The sequence below is a fragment of the Drosophila willistoni genome, assembly GCF_018902025.1.
Source record: "Drosophila willistoni isolate 14030-0811.24 chromosome XR unlocalized genomic scaffold, UCI_dwil_1.1 Seg143, whole genome shotgun sequence".
Classification (NCBI taxonomy): Eukaryota; Metazoa; Arthropoda; class Insecta; order Diptera; family Drosophilidae; genus Drosophila; species Drosophila willistoni.
This window is the reverse complement of record NW_025814056.1, coordinates 6,565,254-6,587,510: the sequence shown is the minus strand read 5'-3', so window position 1 is coordinate 6,587,510 and position 22,257 is coordinate 6,565,254. Positions and strand designations below refer to the sequence as shown.

The window sequence follows — 22,257 nt, the reverse complement described above, 5'->3', positions numbered from 1 at the left end:
ATGTACCCTCTACAAACATACATATGTGTTAATTGATGACAACGCCTTGTATACCCTTTAACCTGCATAGGGTATCAAGCCAAAGGCAACATCATCAGACATTTTTGCATACAGAACTCCTCTCAGCCACTTAAAAAAAAAAATCGTTGAGCATAAGAAACAATAAAAATAAATACCTATAAACACTTAAAATGGCACAAACAAACACACACACACACACACACACATATATACACAGCAGTTGTTGTTCCCAGGTAGCTAAAGTTAAACCCTGAACTCTGTGAGTACATTGGGCAGTAAATGTCGCCAGTTGCCAGTTGTTGCCACTTGCCACTTTTGGCCAGTTGTAAATGTCAAACAAATTTGGTTGGTTGCATTTGCGTTGTTTTACTATTCCGTATCGGTGGTAATACCCAGTAGAAAACAATTTGTTCTCAGTTAAGTGGAAATAAGAAAATGTTGTAGTAGTTTTTTTATAGTCAATTTCTATTTCTCTTTCGTTCTTTACTACAAATTCTATTTTGCCCTTTCTTTCCTTATGCTAAGGTATAAAATTATTTACATGCACTTTTGTAATCCTGCCTTCATTTGACAATACAGGGTATACCAAAGTCCAGTCTTTAAAGTAAACTTATATATTTCTTGTTTTTATTAAGTTCTTTTTTCATTGAGGGAGCTCATGCGGATGTTTATGGCGGAACGAATCTTGTTTCTTTTAAGAAGAATTTTAATTCTATTAAACAAACAAAATTAAGTAAAATTTGTAGTTGTTTGAGCAAACTTAAGTATATAAATTCCAGAATACTTATCAAATTTTAATATTTGCAAAACGTTTGATCAGAATATTCTGACAAGATTATATCCAATAAATTATGCTTAAGTATTGCAACGTTAATCCCCACTGAAAGTGCTTCTTTTAGATTAAGTTAATAATGCAAATGTTTTTTAGGTAGTTTTAAATTGCGATTTCATGTCCATTGTGGAGATAAAATAAAAGTTTGAATAAAACTTTTGAGTAATTTCTTTTTGTTTTTCTATGATTACGATTTTGGTCATTTTCCAATTATCCTACTTTTGTCCTTCTCTCTATTTCTCTATTTCTCTCTCGCTCTCCCTCTCTATATTCGTTTACCCTGACCGGGGATACACCGTCTGCTAGTCTCTCCATTTGGGCTATTCAAATAAAGTTTAATTTTTAATAATTCGCTTCAGCGCACAGAAGCGACGTTTTAGCTTACTTTAGGAGCAGAAGAAATATGCAGGATGATGGCCAGACGCCTCCTTCACTTATAGTAGTAAAATCTTTGGGCTCTGCACATGCGATACGATTTAGTTGTAGCCATGTGATGATCTATGGCGCCTTTAGTCAAGATTTATGCTTTCAACCTTCCAGCAGCAGTAGCAACCGCACTTGGATTCGAATTATATGCAAGGCAAAGAAGGCTTCGGACAACAACAACAATAACAACCAGTAGAAGCCATAAAGCAAAACCTTTTTTATACAATCCCAAAAAAAAAAATAAAAAAATAAAAAGTAAAAGAAAAGAGAAGAACCGAAACGATACTATACGATACGATACCATATGAAAGAAAGAAAGATGAAAACAAAGGAGGAGAAAATTGTATAAATTTATGGCAAAGGCTTTCCAGTTGTCTCCTCCTGTGTCTTGTGTAAGTGTTCTTTTTTTCTTTTACAGAATTTAATTGGACATTATTTCGCATATATTCCTCGAATATACACATCGACAAAATCAATGCCTTGCCATTTATCAAATTGTACAAACGAAGTGGCCAAAAGCGCATTGTCTGTTAGTTGCTTTTGCACTTGGAGCAAAGCGCGTTTAATATTTATGTTAACTTTGCCGCTTGCCAATGCCCAATAATTGTGTGAAAAAGGTTCTAACCAAAAACGGCTGTGAAATCAACCAAGTGCCAATGATATGACCAGGAGGGTTTAACTATAAGAATCAAGTTAGTGTTGGCGGTCGAGCTCAAGGAAATGGCCATAATCAAATTGTTGCTTATCAAACTTTCAAACAGATTTCCCCAACAGTTTTTCCCACAGTTGTGAGAAAATAAGCTCAGTCAATTGTAATAAGCCGATAAGTTGGTCCAGCTTTAAAAAGCAAACGCTTTATCTTTGATGTCTATTGTTGTGACGATGACGGCAACGGCAATGGCAATGGCAACGGCAACGGCGACAGGGAGTCAGTTAGAGGCTCTTCCTACGCTCCTACACTCGCTCGACTTAACTGGCGCCGGTTTTCCGTTTTTTTTTTTTTTATTCATCCATTTTTTTTTCATTCCCTTCTTTGGGCTTTTCAAATCGGCTTAAATTATGAAGAGTGAATGAAAGGCAAAAACCGGCAGAAGGAGGCAAAAGCGAGAATAAGCAATCTTTTTGCCATTATTATTATTAAGATGTTTACATTTGTGACTAGGCCGAGATAATGTTAAAATAAAAAAAAAAAACTCGACATTCGCTATACTAAAAGTGACGCAATATCCATATGCCCACAGACGTTTCTGTTTAATTTCAGATGCATTTTGCTATTCATTAATCTAACCAGCTTTTGTGAATGATAATATGTATTTCGTTCCAAAAATTTGATCCCATAAGTAGGCTACATTTTAGGCAAGAATAGGCAAGAATAAGCTAAAAGATTAGTTATTGGCTTTGCACAAAGAGAAGAATTACTATATCTCAGGAAAATTTTATATATATTTCTATTGTATTGGTTTTCGTTGAGGATTGCTGATCAGCAAAAATTTCAATGTGCAAACAGAAAGTAATCTCAGATTCTCTGTTAATCTATCTGCTGGAAAGATAGAGAAAAGACACAGTTTTTCATTTCGCACAATTCACTATTTGCATATGCACCTTTTGGCAAAGAAAAATGGGTAAAAAGTCCAAAAGTCAACAAGACCAGACATAGGTGTCCCCCTCCCCACTACTATTCTCTCCTTCTCCCCTTACAACGTTTGGCTTCTCTATGCATAACTACGATTCGAGGCAATTAAAAAGTTCTGCACAAGTTTAATCAACAAATTTCCCACACACGCGCGTGCGTGGCACCCCCTTTCATTTTACTTCTCGCCCCCCCGTTGCCGTCTTTAGTCACAGTGTAGTAATCATTCCTGCTGTTGCTTCCTCGTTTGTTCGTGCATTTCATTTCACACATGAGTTGACGACTAGCGGGTGACTAGGGACAGAGTGGGGTGAAGGGTGTTCGGTGGGGGTAAGTGAAGGGAGCTCTGCGACTAGTCGTAGTCAAGTGAGGTGTAGGTCTTTGGTCTCCTCATATATGTATACCTATGTATATATAGGTATATTGCTTAGTAACTTTTGTTGCACAACACACAAAATTTCCTTTTCGTCAAAGTAAAGTCACACATACACTTGCAAAGAAAAAAAAAAAAAAAGAAGAGATACATCGACTCGACACAACTTGAAATTGCACAAAAAAATTCATTTGTAGTCAGGGGTTACCTTTGTCAAGAGAACATCGTGAGTGAATGAGTGAATAGGTGGAAAAAGTCTTCCCTAAATTTCTCTTACAATAGTCGAATATCACGTATCCTAGAAACATTATGACGACTTAGACTTAGACGTCGGGCACATTTTACTTAGGAGAATTGGACATTATTATATCTCCGATCATCATTAGGAATCTCAAATCAATAGGGCAAATATATTACAGCAACGGGAATTGTTTTTTGATGACATTGCCAATATACCCGCTTCATTTAATTTGGCTACAGGGTATTTAAGCGAGCTGGCAAATTAAGTTGAATTTACTGCGAGGAGGCTTTAGGCCAGGCTTCTGTTATTAGCATAATTTTCGCTGTCTGTTGCAAAGGAAGGAAGGGGGCAAGAGCCACTGGACTGAGTAGGGTAGGGTAGGCAATGAGGTAGGGGAGATGGCAAAACAAGTTGCACGAAAAAAGTAGAAAAGAAGATAACAAAAAAAAAGGTGGAAAATTAATTTCGTGTCTAGCGCATGCGCAACTTGTCTTGAAAGTTGTTGTCGTTGTCGTTGTTGTTGTTCTTCTTTTGCTAGTAATTCTACTAGCCTTGGCAGCTTCCTCATTTGCCTGCTGCTGTTGCAGTTGTAACATTTTAATTATGCTGCCCGTTAGTTGCTCTTGCCAATGTTGTTGCTGCTGTTGATGTTGCTGCTGCTGTTGCAAATGGCTCGTAAATTGCAGGCGCAAATAAATTTGTTTGAAACATGTCTAAGCAATGTGCAACGTAATGAAGAAGGAGGATTTTTCTCTTATTTTTTGTGACTTGACTCACTTGTCTCTTCAAAATAATACCCCAACTGAAACCTCTAAACACAAAACTATTTATATGGGGACTTTCAGTTGAATTGCTTCTTTTCAGTTTTCTTCATTGTAACTAAAAATCTGAACAATAGAAAAAATCATAGTACTTCATTGCAACTCTAATGGCGATGCCAACAGCAGTTACACCCGCAACACATTGGTCAGAAGCCGTTTCAGCTTCAGGTTCTGCTGGCACTTGGTACGTCAAGACACGATTTTCCCCACCGCCAACTGCCGACACTGCCCCTGTTCCTGCCTTCTAAATCGAAGTAACTTGGTTAAAAGCTCTCGCCATCTCTTTCTCTCGCTCTGACAGGCAACTGCAGCAACTAGCCAGCCCCATCCTAGTCTCCATCTAGCCAGAAGCCAACTTCAACTTCAGGCATCTCCGGGGCAACTAACTCTGCCACTCACAAAGTTGCCAAAGGTAAAATGCCAGGCAAACCGCTTGTCAATCGCTTGGCCAACTTCACGACTTGTTTCTCTATCAATATAGAAGAAGAGGTATGTGGATTTTGTTTACACTCTTGGCTCACCTAACAATTAATAAAATATCAAATTGTTCAACACTTGGATTAAATCATTCTAGATTTATGTCAATGAGTGATCCGTAGAAAACAATTTTACAAGTTACACTGAGCTTTAAGAACATGGAAAGGGTATAGAGTCATAGATGTTGGCCCTCGGTTTAAAATTATTTTCCCTCTTTTATTTATTTCTTTATTTTTTGTTCCCCCTCTCAATGCACGTTTTGCCATTTTCTACTTATTTTCCATTTTCCATTCTTTGTCAAGATCGCATCAAGTCGATAATGTCGCCTGATTCTTCAGTCTCTGTTGCCTGCTTGCCTGCCTGCCTGCCTGCCTGCCTGCCTGACCGCCTGTTGTCGTTTCATTAAAAATGATTGATTGGCAATTAATAGAACTACAAAAAGAAAAAAAGAAAAACAAAAACACAAATGAGAAAAAATCAACAAGAATTGTCCTTGGCCCTGGACAGAAACGAACAAAAGTCCAATTCAACAAAAACAAAAAAAAAAAAAACACACACACACAGACACACAAAAATGAAACTGAAAACTATTGATTTGTTTATTATGCAAATTTTTAATAAAGTGTACAATATTTGTATCGTCTGCATTTGCATGTTTATTATTTGTTTGATTTATTTGCTTGCATTTGGCTTTTGAAATAAATTAAACAAATATGTTAAATTAATATTGACTACAACATTGCCGCGACTAGCGTATGAACAAATTAAATGAATATTTTCCACAATGTTGCACCAAATTATGCAATTCCAAATGACAATATAAAAAAAAAACCAAAAACGAAAAACGAAAACCAAAAAACAAATGAAACACACAAATTCAGTTTCACTGAACTCAGAGCAAAGATTGTCAATAGACAACTTTAAATGCAAGTTTTTTGTCATATAACTTCCAATTAAAGCAATTTCTTTCGATTTTTAGATTGCTACTTGACCAATATCATTGGATCATTAATGATTCTTTGCGATCATTGTACATCTTCGCTTTGAGTATTTCTGCAAACTCATCAAAAATTGTTCTCATGCTTTATAATTTGCTTTTCATACAAAAAGACAAAAATTTGAATGATGAGTCAAGAAAAAATATTTACCAAAGTCGTCTTCTTTTGATTCGGTTCTCTGTAGTGAATTTGGCATAGGACTTTATGTTTATGGAACTTAAAGATCATAATATTAATCGATTTGATAATAAGTTTGGTTTTTTCTAGTTATATATGTTTACTATCATGTGTTTCTAGTCGATTGCCTAGCAGTGTTTATATAGTAAATACTGAAAGTAAATATTTTTAATTAAGTTTTGTATTGGTGAAATGAATTAGGATTAGATTACTAAAAGGCCCCCAAGAGTGAAGTGGAATGCAGATGACAAGTGTTGGCCATATATTCATGTTTAATTTAATTTAACCAACCGAATGCAATTCACTTTCTTTAAAATCACTTTCTACGCAAAATATTTGCCAATTAAAACTCTTAAACAAACTTTCCTCGTCTTACGAACACCGAAAAAACAAAAAAATAAAAATAACAACAACAAAAAAGACGAAAAAGTAAATAAATAAACAACAATTTTAAATGCAGCTTCCTCTCTTACGGTCGTTCTATCTCTCTCTGTCTTATGGTCTTGCTCTGGACCATCTTTCGTTTTATGTGCTGCCAAAAGTTTCGGCAACTAAAAGCGCAAAAATTTTCTCACACGCGTAAACAAAGTGGCCCAGCAAAAGGCGTTGTCTACCTGAGCCCAGGTAAGAACTGGTACCAAAAACTCAAAGAACGAAGAAGAAGAAGTAGAAGCAGCCAGCCAAGCTATGAGAAGCCGAAGAGGAGAAGCCACAGACAAACATGTCGAAGTGCCTTGCAAATTGTGTCGTGTCATGTAAAAAAAAAAAAAAAAAAAGAGTGCAAAATGTGTTTTTTGTTTCCTCTAAGCGCGGCCTTTTCTTACTTTTTTTTTTGTATTTTCACACTTTCCATGCCACAGGCAAGGCAGATAAAGGCACTTAGAGCTGGCGGGGGAATGAGATGAAAGAAAAAGCAAAAAAAAAACACAACAACAACAAAAAAGAATACATGTAAGCAAACACCTTAAAAGTGAGTTACTTAGACAAAGTCTCTAGAGAAGATGCGGCAAAAATTGTCTAAGATGCTGAAAACTTGGCCAGGTCTATACACACACACACAAACAAACTCGCACACCCATATTTATACACACATTAATATGTATTTGTATGTAGGGCTTCTTCTTATTTTCGTGTGTATGTGTGTGCGTGTGTTTTTTTCTTTTGCGGTGTAGGAACGTTATGCTATGGTAATACGATATGGTCTATGGGAAGTGCTAAGCTTTTTAGGTGGGACACAAAGTTGTGACTGTTAGCAGGTCAGAGGGTTAAGTTGGGATTATAAAGTGAATTCTGAATGAACAAAACTAGGTAAATGCAAATACATAAAATAAAGTGCACGAATATATATATATGTATATGTATGCATGCATAATTTATAGGTGTATATAATCGTATAAGGAAATTAGATGGAAAAAAAATATTTGCATAATTCATATTAATTATAAGTAACCATTATTCTTATTTAGTTTTATCTTAGCAAAAGCAAGCATTTTCAATTCAAATTAAAAATGCAAGTAACATTTGCTTATTGTTCAATAAGCCCATGTAATATTGGTTTTCCCTATGCACTTTTATTGTTAGTTCGTATGAAATGAAATTTGTTTGTTGGCACCTTTTTCCATATATATAATTTCTTGAAAACCCATTTATTAAGACAAAGTTCAAAAGACATTTAATTTTTGAGAAGAAAAACCAAAACGAAAGGCATAATTTAGATTTTCTGGAAGCAACTACAACCACGCATGGCCCTGAGCAGCTAATGAACAATCGTATTTACTTGAAACTTCAAAGCTTTTAAAATATATATGAATGGGAACATCTGCCATTCATCTTCATTTTTGGCCTGACTGCGTTCTGTGGCGGCGGCGATCATTTGAAATCATTTTTTTTTCTTTTTTGTATACCTCTATGCAGTCATTTCCTCATTGCTTCTAAGAAAATTCATCGAGTCCAAAATACGTCGAGTTGGCGGCGGCATATCAAAAGGGTAAAACTCAAAATTCAGACAGTTCATAAAGATTCTCGCATACTTGCAAAGAATATACATATACATATATGTATGTACATATTTTGCTCTCATTTCAAACAAAAAAGACAGACCATTAAAACTATTTTGCATGGATATGATGTGTCATGTGCCACAGTGGACACTCAATGATGAAGCCTCTATGAATGAATATCAATCAAATTGAGCTAACATGCATGTGTCTCCCCTTTAGTTGGATGAAATCATTGAAAAATCCTACAATTAGATCGTTTAATGCAGTTAAACATATATACACATAGAAACATCTTCTTTCTGTTCTGATGAACTGCTTGAGTTAGAGACTGTCTGTGTTCTCTGTCAGTTGGCTCTTTGATCTTTTATTTTTATGTGCCCTCGCCTCGTTGAATGAAATTTATGTGAAAAGTGCAAGTGATCACTGATCAGTGATCAACTAAACGGAAGCGCCTTCCAGCCAAAACGAAATGGGAGAGATAGAGCGAAAAAGAGAGAAACATTAAAACAACAAGCCAATTAATTGAAAACAAATTGGCCATTAACTAAACCAAAAACACTACAAACACAGGGAAAAAAAATCAACTAAAACACCAAACCAAACAAGAGACCATAATATAACAACCGAAATCTTAAACGATCGTCAAAGATTTACACACACTTAAAAACAAAACAAAAACTAAGCGAAACGAAACGAAACGAAACGAACAGCTGGTCGAATAGTTCAAAACGTATCGGATCGATAGATGGCTTGATTAAATTTTTAAAGACCAATGGTTAAATGAAGCGAGAGAGATATGTATGTATGGATTTATCTATATAGTGGGTACATGGATCGATGCTTGTAAAAAGAGTTTCGACTGATCAATAAGATCAAACGAAATGGCCGGCCGCTTCAATGGCTTGATTAATGTTGCGCCACATCAATCAGAGTTGACTTTGGGGTCTAGTCTACTCGCCCCCTTCCCCCCTTTATACCACATCACCACCACCGGCATAAACACACACATACACAAATCTTTAAAACAGGGCGGCGCCGCATAAACAAACAATCGACAATCGACGATCAATGATCGGATCGTAGAGAAAGAGCAAAAGCGAGAACGAGAGAGAAAGAGAGACAAAAATAGACACCCACACACAAAAAACCTGATGACTGATCAAGAGAGAGAGAAGAAGAAGAAACGGGAAAAAAAGAAATAAACAAAACGAACGACCAAAAAAAAAATTGGCAAACAACACAGTTTGTTGATGTTTGTAGTTGCTTAGTTTAAAGATCACGATCTTCCTTCTTATGCCAAAATGGGCAAAAACCTAAAATGAAAATCCTCCCCACCCCCCAGACCAAAAAGCCACAGAAAATCACGTTTGTGATCTTGACTTTAGACCGCAAAAACCGAAACCCAAAACCAAGTCAAACCAAGCCAAGCCAAGCCAAAACCGAAACGAAACGAAACTCAAAATGGCAAGAAAAGTCACCAGAGTTGGGAAAAACGTTTACTTATAAATGACCGAGACTGAAAGCAAATCAGAGGCTGAGTTGATGAACAATCCCTTCTTCGATTGAACCACAGCAAAATGAGGCAAGAGGCTGTTTGTAATAATAAAAAGATATAGAAGAGCTGAATTTTCAAAAAATTCATTTATTTTGACATTAAGAAAAAATGATTTTTACTTTCTTTTCCATGCGAAATCTTTACACTAATACAACAAAGAAAAAAATAGTCACCATGTATTATATATACGATTTCTTGTTTTTAAACTGATTTATCGAAATTAGTTTCATTATCAATTTCAATATCTGGTTTTGCCTTTGTTTCGGTTATTCTAAAATGAATTTCATTCAAAAATGTTTTGAATAGAAAACCTGATGGGAAGTTTCTATAGCTATGTAAAGATTTTGAGTTCGTAATGTATAGTTTTTCACCATTTGGTTTTCATTTCCTTATGTCTTGGCTAAAGACCACTCAATATCTTCTAATATCGTGAATTTAATATATATTAAAAGAATATATAACTCATAGGCATTGAAGATTCAAGATCAATTTCAGTTGATGAAACTTCTTAGCTGATGTCCCTCTTTTCGCTTCAATGTGCTTTTCCCCCCCATCCAGCACTACCACCACCTCTGTGCCTTTGGGCCTAAAGACAAGTTCTACTTGTTTGGCTTTTTTTCTTCTTTTTATCGCATATACTTTGTTTTTTTTTCTCTGCTTGCCTGCTTTTTATATTTTTCTTGGTTTTTTTCTCTATGCTTCTTGTTGTTTAACCATTTCTGTGTGTGAGTGTGTTTGGTCTTGTTCTGTTTTTTTTTTTTTTTTTTGTTTGTACTTGTTGTTAATGCAAAGTGTTGTATTTGTTGTTGTTGGAGCTGTTGGAGCAATTTCGGTTAACATGACAATGAGTGAGACAAAGAGAGAAGATATTGTTAACTGAATAGCATAGACCAAAATGAGTTCACTGAGGTTGGACTTGAAAATTTTCAAACGTTTTTTTTGTTGTTGTTATCCCTTATTTCCGGCTTGACAACTTTTCGCCTAATTTTGTTCAATTGTTGAAATCTATACATATATGTAGGTACATTTACATACAAATTTACTTATGTGTGACTGTGTGAAGGTGTGTGTGTGTGTGAATATAAATTTCTAACTAATTTCGCATTCATTGCAAGAGCCATTGCTCTGGCAATTGGGCCTAATTAAAGGTATTTCCCCAGTGAGTTCAGTTCCTCTTCCTCTATATCATAATTTCATATACGTGTAGGGCATAACAACAACAACAAAAAACACAACTCTTAACTTGCAAAAATAAAAAAAAAAAGAAAGAGGAAAAGGTGAAAAATCAAATGTTTGGAGTTTCGCTTGGCCCACAGTTAGGTTTTTCTTTTTTGTGCCTCTTGCACAACCTCAAAATGGCAACTCATCAATTTTCCACATGTGATTTATTAACTAATTTTTCGCCGCACGTGGAAATTCATTAGGGGGCTGTGCCGAGCAAAGAGAATGCCTTTCATTTTCTTATTTTTCACATTATTAGCAGAAAGTGTGTGGTGATGGGCGATCAGAGGCGGTGTGGCAGATGGTAAGGAAGGGGGAGCTGCCCTGTCTAAGAAATATGTGAAAAAAATGAGCCCACGGGCCCAGGAAAAGTGTATAGGCATTAATTATTTGCGTTGTTTTTTTTTTTTTTTTTGTTTTGTTGGGCATTGAATAATGCGTTTGAAATTGTTTTATTTTGCTAAGCATCGTTTTTTTTTTTTGCTGCTGTTGAAGCATAAAATTAATTTTAATGATTTCCTATAATAGATAGATATTGCAGCAAAGTAAAAACAAAAAGACGGTGGCTTTCACTTTTCATGTGAAAATTAGTGAAAAATATTTGCCATTCATGGTTTTTCTCTTTTGCATGCAAGTTTTTTTTTAGTTAGTTTATACAATTCAAAAGGTGAGGTATCACTTCTGTTTGAGGACTTTTCTTAGAGGGTGTAGTAAATGCGGCTTTTTGGGAATTCAAACCGTTTTGCTAATTATCGTTGCATCATAAACACAGTCCAATTTAGTCAAATTTAATTTCCTTTTTAGAACATTTAAAAACAAAAAAAACAAAAAACTGCACGACTTTTGCAGACAGTTTTGAAACTCCTTCTGCCCCTTCTGCTGCCTCTTGTGTTCAAAAAGAAAACGTCTGCTGTATGGCTAATTTCATTTTTATGACTTTTATGCGCCGTATTTGCGTTTTATCCTCCCTTTTTTTTCCTCTTTGCTCGTTTTATATATTTCCTTTTGTCTTTTTGGCAAAGTTAGTTGGAGTCCGGAGATGATTTATGGCGAATATTTTGCTTTAGATTTTCGCGAATTTTTGTATACTCTTGCGAAATAAAACTTACAAGCAGAGCTTAGTTCAACTAACAACTTGATTTAAGTTTATTATCGATTATTGATGGATTTACTTTGGAATCACATTCGAAAACGTTTTATAGTCAAAGATAATATAACCAGTTGATGAGTTTTGCTAAAAGGGTATCTAAATTGTGTTGTAGTTAAATTAGCTTTTGAGTAAGTATTTTTTTTTTTTTCATATTTCTCTTTACCAACTGCTCTGCGATTGGCGTTAAAAATATTGCCAAAGTTGCCATAAATTTTCTTGTATTTTGACAAGTAATAAAAATGCAGGCCACAAAATGCAAATACCATAAATGCAATTCGAGAAGCAGCAAAAGAAGATAACCAAATGCACAAGAGAGACAGACCAAGAGAGAGAGAGAGAGAGGGAAACTAATTTGCATTTTAAAATCCCAAAACAAAAATAAATAAACAACCGAAAAAATATTATCTTGAACAAATGTCAACGGATTCGATAGATGATTTATTATTAAAACCTTCTTTTTATTCATTCGTCCACATAAATTTGTATTTTTTGTAGAATTTTTCTTTTTCTTTTTTCGATTAAAGTTGATTTTAGGCATTTCTTTTATTTGTCGTATATTGTTAAAAACTAATTATCATCATAAATTTGTTGGGCCAGAGCAGTTCGAGTTCATTGTTCGATTTTCTATTATTTTTGGTCATATTACCATAAAACGTAATCACTTAATCAATTTTATTATTGTACGAAAATGGATAACGAAACATTGTATTTTGGGCTTCCATCTCAGATCGTTTTTGTTTTTTTTCTATTTTAAGAGAGTAAAGCGCATAAAAGTTCAATTTATGAGCCAAGTGAATCGTTCGGTTTGTTGTTGTTGTTGTTGTCGTGGTCCGGTTAATGAATATGAAGTTGGTTCTGTTCATTTTTATGGTTCAAACTGATGTTTGGTTTATATCGAATGGAATTGACTTAGTACCTACTAGTAAGTTTTTACTGTCCCTTGGTAATAAATTCTTTGAAGGTCTTTTATTTTTTTGGGTTTTCTTTGCATTCATCTACAGAATTCGATTCTTGGTAATAGTGCTATGTAATTAGAAAGAATTTGATGATGTAACATTAAAAACAGTTAGTTTAAGCATCCACAAAATGGTTAATCGTAAAATTAAACCCCAATGATCATCCACTTTGTCCCATAGACAAATGAAACCATTGAAACCATATTATGTATGTGAAAACCTTCGATAAATAGTTTTTTGTAATTTTTCAATTAACATCCTTCGATTAACATTTGCTTCCCACAATATATTGGCAATTAAAAGTGTGAGAGAGAGAAAACAGCAGAAACCATTAGATAGCCCGTTCTACCGGCTAATAACGATCCATTCCGTTAAGCTCTTACATAATCACCAATATATTTTCCACTCATAGCTATTTGCAAAGTTTTTTCAATTTCCCTCCTGTGTCTCAGTCTCACACAGGCCACAGACATTCAGACAGACAACAACTAACAACATATTCAAAATCATATAAATAAAGTCTTGGTAATTATCATAAAGCGAAATCTTGTAGCGCCAATATGAAGCTCATAACTTGTCCACCAAAGTATGTATGTATATATATGTATATATTTTTATACACCACAAGGAGGAAGCTAAATGACCATTTTGGGTAACTTCGTAACGATGTAACTTTCAATTTGCGTAATTTTCAAACAACAGCGAAAATACCAACTGATCCCTCACCTAATGACTTTTGCCTTCTTGTGTGTGTGTGTGTGTGTGTGTGCGCGCGTTTGATGCTCTATGAGAAATTGGGGGACTAACCAAAGACCAAGCTAAATAGAGGCGTGGCCTTTTTGCGTGCGTGTGTATGTGTGTGTGTGTGTGCTAAGGTGCACGCTTGTCATAAAATGCCGCTTATTATGTTGGCTATTAATTTTTACAGCTTAGACGCGACTGTGGCCCATTTGAAGCATGTTGTGCGCCTCCCATTCCACCATCTACGTGGCTATACCCATGGTCCATCTCCATGGGTCAACTTGTGTGCTTAGAGATGATACGTGAAATGCTTTCTTAATCTTGCACTTAAGACTTAACAACACCAAATATAACAATTTTTGTATGTAGAAATTGAATATGTTCATCGATATTAACAAATTATAATAATCTATTGAATTTGCTTTAATTTCTTAGCTAAAAATGGGCATAAGCTTAGGTTTTAACTTTAAAGTTCGAATTATGTGATTTGATAGCAATTTTTTTTGGATTTTTATAGGTCTTCAAAGTGTTTTTTTTTTTTTGTTTCTTTCTTTCATTTTGCTACTCATCTCTATTGGTAACACTACCGAACGACCCACAAGGTCCGCCATTTCATGACCAAAAACGCAAACTTGTTGGCGCTCCATCGCAATTTATGACAACCATGCGAAATGGGCACCAGCAGTGGCTCGCCTGCTCACAGTGGAAGGCCATGTCATGCCTATGTTGCCGCCTATCGCCATCGGTACGCGTTCCTATCGCAGATGTACAACAAATTTATTTTTGCGTTTTTCGCCAAGCATCTGCCCACCCTCAATGTCAGCGATTGGGGGCCTAAGCAAAAGATACAAAGGAAGAGAAACAGAAAAGGGCAGGCAAGAAAGAAGAACGAGATGGATGGTTAAGGGAGCAGCAGGAGGAGGAGGAGTTTAGGTGGGTGGACAGAAGAGGGCGGAGATTTTGCCATCATTAGTACTAACAAGCGACATTACGCGGCTTGGTTTTTGGGTTTTTAAGATAGTTTTTGGTTTCTTTACTTTGACTTCTTTGTCAATGTGTATACGTATGTCTTTGTCTCTATGTTTATTTAATGAGAATTTCTGGAATTTTTATTGCCCTAGCTGCCCTTAATGCGTGTGTGTGTGTGTGTGAGTGTGTCTCTCTCAGTGTGTACTTATCGTATTTTTTGATTTTTCATGGGTTTATTAAATTGTTTTATGTAATCGCCATCGGATGGGCAGCCAAATGTCATTATATAACCTCATACTTATATAGAGTATGGATTCGAATACTAAAATGAAACTGAGGCATCTGAAATTGCTTATATGATTGTTATGGTTAGTTGTTGAATGAGGTTATGATTAGGCCAAGATCTGATGTGGCCACTCGTAATAGGTTTATTGCTATTTGCGGGATTATACGATTATTACCAACGACTTTAATGTTGTGGCTGGCCAAACTAATTTTGTATTGCAATTGGAAGAGTTCTCTTTACTTACTTATTAGCTAATCGATTTTTGATTTCAATGTAACACATACCTGTAGGAGAGAAACAAAAATAAAGACATTAGTTTTAATGTTCAGATATACTTATATATATATAGTATCTTATCTACGATAGTTGGATTGGTTAAATCTTATAACTTAAACACGTCTCGTGGCAGTTAACTCATACCAGTTGACTTTTAGTGGGTTTAGTTCAGCCCTCCTGCTGTTTTTGTTTATTTCTAATATCCTGCCATCGTTTTTATTATATTTTTTTTTTCTTTGTGGGGGGAGCGACGACAATAAACACGCCCACATTGAACGACGCAAAAATTGTCTTTTCGTAGCCCATAAAGCGCAGCGGTTGCTGCTTTCTGCTTGCTGGCGATATCATTAAAATCTCTTTTCGACAACTTTGCTGGCATATATATTGCCTGGTTTGCCTGTTTGCCGCTCTCTATCCCTTCGATAGCAATTCAAATGCTTCCTGTGGCGTTGCCAAACACCTTTGACCCGAATCACACCACACCAAACCAAATCAAACCACACCAGAACCACCCCCTGCCCATAGCCCATTCTAAAAGAAACCAACCCGCGGCACAAACCCTCGAGGAACATCTCAAAATAAAATCAGTGGTTACATTAAGCCAAGTTCGCAGGCTTGGAGATACCCTGTATCTTAGCCACGCCCAATGACTTTTACTTTTAAGCCACGTTTTCAATATAAACACATATGCCCCATTCCTTAAAGGGTAGTCTCAAAAAGGAAAAAAAAGTGAGATCCTTGCAGAAAATGTCTCCCCTTTGTCTAATTTGATAAGAAAACGAAAAACGAAGAGAATCTTTCCGCTTGTAAATTGTTTTCTGCCAAGGGGGCGTGGCATTGTTAAGTGCTCAAATCGCTGCCGGCTTCGAATTCAAAAACAAAAAAGAAAACGAAAATCAAAATGAAAAAAAAAACCGAATAGAAATGTTTCCTGTTCTTTGATTTCAATTGTGCGAAAAAAAACCTGACTAGAGCACAAAAAAAACTTTTTCCTTAATTAAGAGCAGTCATAATTTTTTTCTTTTTTTTTTGTGGGTTTGGTACGGTTTCCTTGTCGAGTGCAACGGCGAGTCCTTTGTTAACCCCACAGCGGCCACAAAATTTATTGGCACAAGTGCAGAAAAGTTTTTGTTTCAGCCCAACACCTTTAACATGTTTTTGGCAGCCATGAAAAAGTGCAAAAAAAAAGGCAAAAACTTTTAGCGTTTTGTTCAATTTTTTCCCCAATTTTGGGTGTGTGTGTGTGTGTGTGTGTGTCAAGAGCCAAGGTAATGGGTTAATTACTATTTGGCTTCTGGGGGTTAATTAGCAGTAAGTGGGCATGGTGGCTGCTGGGAAAATTGATTACAAAAACTGTTTAGCCAAGACTTTTGCGATTGATTGTGTCTTAGTTAGGGATGTTCGTCGATGACGAGTAATTTGCACAGATTTAATTAGGATTTACATTCGATAATATTGATTTGAAAATTGAAATCGAAATCGGAAAAATTTCCAATAAATGAGTCATCCAAATGAAGTATAAGCAAATAGACTTTAGTTTTATCTACACAAGGGTGACTTTGCAATGGTCAATTGGTCCATGTGGGGGGTGGGCCCCCATCCTCCCCATAGCGAAGGACTAAACAATTTCCAATTACTTTAATAACAATAACTCAATCAAAGCATCGTCTGAGAAAACCGAAAAACCCAGCCGAATCATCATCGTCATAGGAGGAAACATGAACAAAGTCAACCCCTAAGAATCTAACATCGTCATCTCTCCAACCGCCGCCCCTTTTCAACGGATGGGGCGGATGGTGGGGAGGGTGGCAACAAAGAAAGAAAACCAACCTCTCGCTTTCAAATATTTATTTTATAAAGCTTACAAATTTTTGCTAAAAATTTCGCACATGAAAAGCAAATACAAGGAGTGGGGTGGGGCTGGTTAGTTGGGCAAGCATATATGCATTGAATTCAAAAACCAAAACCAAAGGCACAAAGAAACTAACAAGCGGGGGATATCCTTAACCTTATCCCCTTCCATGTGTTACTTTAGCTTGCCGGCTCCATCTCTTTTAAGTGATTTCAACCCGGAAATGCCCATAAATCGATTTGGGTGAAGACCGGGGGGGTTACTGGGCGTATGGGCAAAATCCTCCCTGGAACCGCAACCTAAGTCGATGTCGATGTCATCGTCGTTGGTGCTTTATGGGATAAATGAATGAATTGAAATGGGCGGCAAGTGTATCGACTTATGGTTGAGTTCAACATGAATGTGACACACTTGCACATAAGCCACCGCCAACACACTCGTTCTCTCTCTTTCTCCCTTTTTCCTCTTCTCTGTCTTGCCTTCTAAAACCCTTTGCAACAATGCAAATAAAAGTTCATTACAAGCTTGAAAGAAAAAAAAAAAGAAAAGAATACAAGTTGCCTGCCGAAGCGAGGCTTTTCCTCTTAATGTTGTTGTATATTTTTCTTTTTCTTTCTCGCTTTCCTCTTTTATGGTCAATGCCCTCAGTTTTATAGCGGGCGGACGGGCGATGGACAACGATGACGACGGGTGGCAAGTGTGTCTGTATGTCTGTCTGTCCGTCTGTCCATCTGTGTGCCCGGAAATACTATATCCGTATAAAATGTATTGAAAGTGCCGTAGAAATTCTAAAGCCAAAAAAAGGAAATAAATTAACAATAAGCAGTGATTTTTCAACTTTTCTTTATTGTATCTAACATTATTATTTTGCAATATCAGCGATTGAAGGAAGTTTTGCCTATTATTTGAATGTTGGTCAATATAATGGTAATATACAAATATGTATGCATATATAAAATAGACAAATAATATAAGTTAAAAAGGTCAAAATGACCTTTAAGTTGTTTTAAACTCTTACAAATGGTTTTCAAGTAAAGCTAGTCACAGTGACTGATGATAAAAAGTCAAACAATCGAACTAGTTCTTTAGAGTGACCAAGTCTATACTTTCTAAATATAAGAAGCTTCAACCAGAAGAGCACATTAAATTTGTGCGTTAAAATGATTACTATCTCACACACACACACACACACCCTGGTGTGATTATTTTTGCAATTGTTTAATTAATTGACAAAACTGTCACATATCTGGCATTTGGCATGACAATTATCATAAATTGTCGTTTTTGTTGCGAAAATCAAAATATTATTTCTAATATTATTATTGTTGTTATTATTTTTATTACATGTCAAGCTGGCAAAAAAAAAAAAAAGTAATTGCAGCAGCAACCCCCAGATTTTCATTATTTTTCTCCTCGCATGAGTAAGGGCGGCAGGATGGCAGGGAAAACAGGGAGATGGGAGTACATCATAATGAAATGTCAACACAAAAATGCAAAGGCAAAACAAATGTTGATGAAGAGGCGTTTGAATTAGGGTTGCTATATGCATACATATACATACATAAATACATACATACATATATCCTTGCTAACTTGTATGAAATATACATATGTATCATGCATAGGCATAATGTGGCTTGAGGCAATTTTTCATTTTATTTTTTGGTTGAGGGCGGCGAATAAAGGGAACCGTATTTATTTAGAATCTGGGGTTATCGAGTCTTTGAAGTGAAGAAGCGGAAATTGAAAACTTAATTGGCGAATGCTGCCGTCAGTTATGATTTTAGCTTTAATAGAATTCATTAAAGTAGTCTTCATCTTCGATCTTAGGAGAAATCTATCTTAATTGTTATTTAGTTCTCAATAAGTTTAAAAATTCTTTGATACACATTGTTGATGATTGAGATAGAAACACTCTGTTGGTATTATTTTTTATGGACTCCTTGTCATTCGATCGATGTTAAAATTTGAGTCTCTGTTAAAAACAAAAACATACAAATCTCGGAGTTCTCTCTAAAGACCTAAAGTCTCTGAAATCTCTGACACATATCAAAGCAAATACAAAAAAAAAAAGACTAGCAAAAAAATAAAAAAAAACATATAGAAACGAAAATCACAAACCAAATCCAGTAAATGGAAATTTTCTATGCATTTACCACCCCACCAGCCCCCATTCCAGCCATTTCAGTCACAACCCCGTCGACTCGAATTCACAAACACAGACCCAAAACCCATAAAAATGCAACAGACCATAATAATTTTGCAACGTTTTCCAGCATTTTCTGCTTTTGTCGCAACTTCTCTTTCCCACACCATTTCTCTTTCTTAGCCCTTTCCCTCTGTCTGACTATGCAAAAATGCAGCAGCCAAAAAACTGAAAAAGCGAAGAACGAAGCATATAAAATTATTATGTGACAAGCAGGGTCCAAAGAGAGACAGAGAGAGAGAGAGAGAGAGAGAGGGGGTGAAAATCAGACTCAGCGCATATGAACAAGTCCCCAAATACACTCAAGTTGTTGACACAGAAAGGGTTAAAGGTTGCTTTGGTTTGGGGGTTTTTTGGGGCACCTTGTTCGGGATGGTCGGACCATTAAACTAAAGTAGATTTTTATTGAAAGTGTAAACATTGATGGTAAGATGGTGAGGTGTGCGTGTGTGTGTGTGGGTGTGTGGGGGAGGGGGAAAAATTATAAAATGTGAGCATGTTTGAGTTATTAAAATTTATATATTTAGGTTTTCCGAAAATTTCCTGTTCAGTAAATATTTGAAAAGTCTGAAAGCACTCTTAAACTTAATGGCTATGCTAATGGCATACGGAAGCCCCGGAGAGAGCCCCAGGAGTAAGAATGAGAGAGAAACAGAGATGTTAAAATAATGCATTTCATTTAATTGCTAAATATTCAAGTAGTTTATTGAAGTAGTTGGAGTAACTCAAGACAAAATATCCCAACAGGCATAAATTCTGTATGACATTTCGATCAAATTTTATCGATTACTATTATTTGATAAACCATGACAACTCTAATTTCTCGAAATGATGAGTTATTTAACAGTCTATCACAAAGGTAATCTGTGCAAAGGGAAAGTTTGTGATCCTAATTGAATTTCGCATTTCATATGCCATACACATTATTTAGCAGTCTTTATCTTTCGCCCATTATCACCTATATAACCCATATCATTTCAAAATCCGGCACGTTTTGCGCACTTTTTTTCTGCCCACTTCTCTTCCGTGCCTGTTCGGGGGCTAATAAACAACCTGCGCATTATTGTCAAACTTTTGTGCCATAAAATCAAATTTATGGTTTACCTGGCAACTCTAGATGGCACTGACTCTGCGGTCTCTGTCGTTTCTGTTGCCTGCTATTACCTTATTTCCTATATCTTACACTTTAAATAAGCATTAAATTGATACAGGAGAAGCAGAGGAAACTTTTCTCACTGCTTGCTGCTGGTAAAGGACTCCTAGGACACACTCTAATCGCTTTATAACTTCTAACGCAGTTTATCAGAGCTCTACCACGAGCGCACAGTCAGACACAAACGCAGAGAGAGAAACACCGCACTCCATCCTTTTTATACACGCACACACACACACACACACTCACGCCATTAAAAAGGCTCAAAAGCAAAAGAAGTTATTGTCACTAAAAATCTTTTCATATGACGCAGAGACAGCAATCCAACCCAACCCACTAAACGGGGGCATTCCCTGACGCCTGTAACCGCAACCCAATCTCCATAGAAAATGCTTCTTTTTCTCTCACAAGTGTTTTGGTTTTTCCTTTATGCTTCTCGCACTCTCTATCTCTCTCTCTGTCTCTCTTTCTCGGTGTTTCCTTTTCTTTTTTCTCGCACTTTTCGCCGCCGAGGCGGAAATTATTGTCGGCGTCGGCATCTTGCAGTTTAGTTTTTCTTTTCTTATTTTCATTTTTTGTTTTGTTTTGAAAGGAAAACTTAGGGTGGTTCATATTCATGAAATGTTTTTTAGTTTTGGCATAGGTTTTTTTTTTCTTTCTTGCTTTCTTTTGCAGCTCTTTCTTTCTCTACGGCAAACGGGAAGTACCCCATGGCAAAAAGTGGGCAACGATTAGCTCTGATGATTGACTAACTGTTTGGGGTAATCTTTATAACACAATCTTTATGACCAGAACAACAATGTGATTCACAAATTCTGATGGATGAATCATAGTGGCACACCTACTATCTAGGCCCTGTACCTCTCTTTCGTCGCCCTCCATTCAAGATAAGATAGTCCTATCTTATCTTGTCAAGCATTCAACTATTAGGACTTATATATATTGGACATTTCATTTGGCACTCAATCACAGTTCGATTGCACTAACTAAACAGTTAAGACCTCTACAAGAAACAAAAGGATACAAAATATTCAACATGCCACCACCACACGATCACGAACGAGGATTATTCGGCATCCATTTCGGTGTATCCCTGGGAGGCCATGGACACCATCACCATCATCACCACGGACCACCGCCGCCGCCTCCGCACCATCACCACCACTACGGACCACCACCGCCGCCGCCGCCACATCATCATCATCACCACCACCACGGACCACCGCACCATGTCGATCACCACTATCATCATGGGCACCACGATCATCACTATGATCACCACCATGGACACCATGATCACCACCATCATCATCATGGTCCTCCACATCACCATCATGGCTGTTAGCAAGGATAATGCTCATGATGTGTGATTCATTTGTGATTTGGTGTTTTTTTTTCTCTCTCTAACCCTAAACAACGAATTTTATTTATTTCAACCAAAAATTTTAATTATAATAAACAAAAAGTGTGAAAACAAAAAACCAAAAGGTGTTAAAGTCAATGGAAAAAAGTGTCAAAGGAAAGTCGATAGCCCTTTCCATTTAATGTTAAAATTTGATCAGATGTGAATGTTGAAGTGTCAACATTATTTGTATAAGGAAACACGAGTATCTTGCTCTCCCTTTCACTCTCTTTGAATAGCCTCGTTGAAGGGTATTTAAGTTAACAAAGTAAATCATGAGAAACTTGCATAATATCTGCCTTCCTTTGCGATGTTAGCTGTTGATAAGTATCTGTATCTTTTTACCCTGCCAAGTGCGCATTTTTTTTTTGCTGTTTGCTTTCCCGGCCATTGTTTTTGTTTATCTCTCTCTCTCTCACTTTACTCGTTGAGAGGTCCCATCTTCCCAGCTTGGTTCGTCATTGCAATCACTCAACAACATGCCCCAAGATTCA

General features: G+C 36.3%; 2 protein-coding genes across 2 annotated transcripts in view; one reads left to right on the top strand and one right to left on the bottom strand.

Annotated features, from left to right (window-relative positions):
* LOC6645254 (frizzled) overlaps window positions 1–22,257 on the bottom strand; it is a 116,553-nt gene that overhangs the window by 25,322 nt on the left and 68,974 nt on the right. The gene's annotated exons all lie outside the window — the stretch shown is intronic.
* On the top strand, window positions 21,340–21,842 carry LOC26528790 (histidine-rich glycoprotein). Its single transcript, XM_015177821.3, has one exon. The coding sequence runs from the start codon at window positions 21,398–21,400 to the stop codon at window positions 21,704–21,706; it is 309 nt and encodes a 102-aa protein (XP_015033307.1). The 5' UTR covers window positions 21,340–21,397; the 3' UTR covers window positions 21,707–21,842.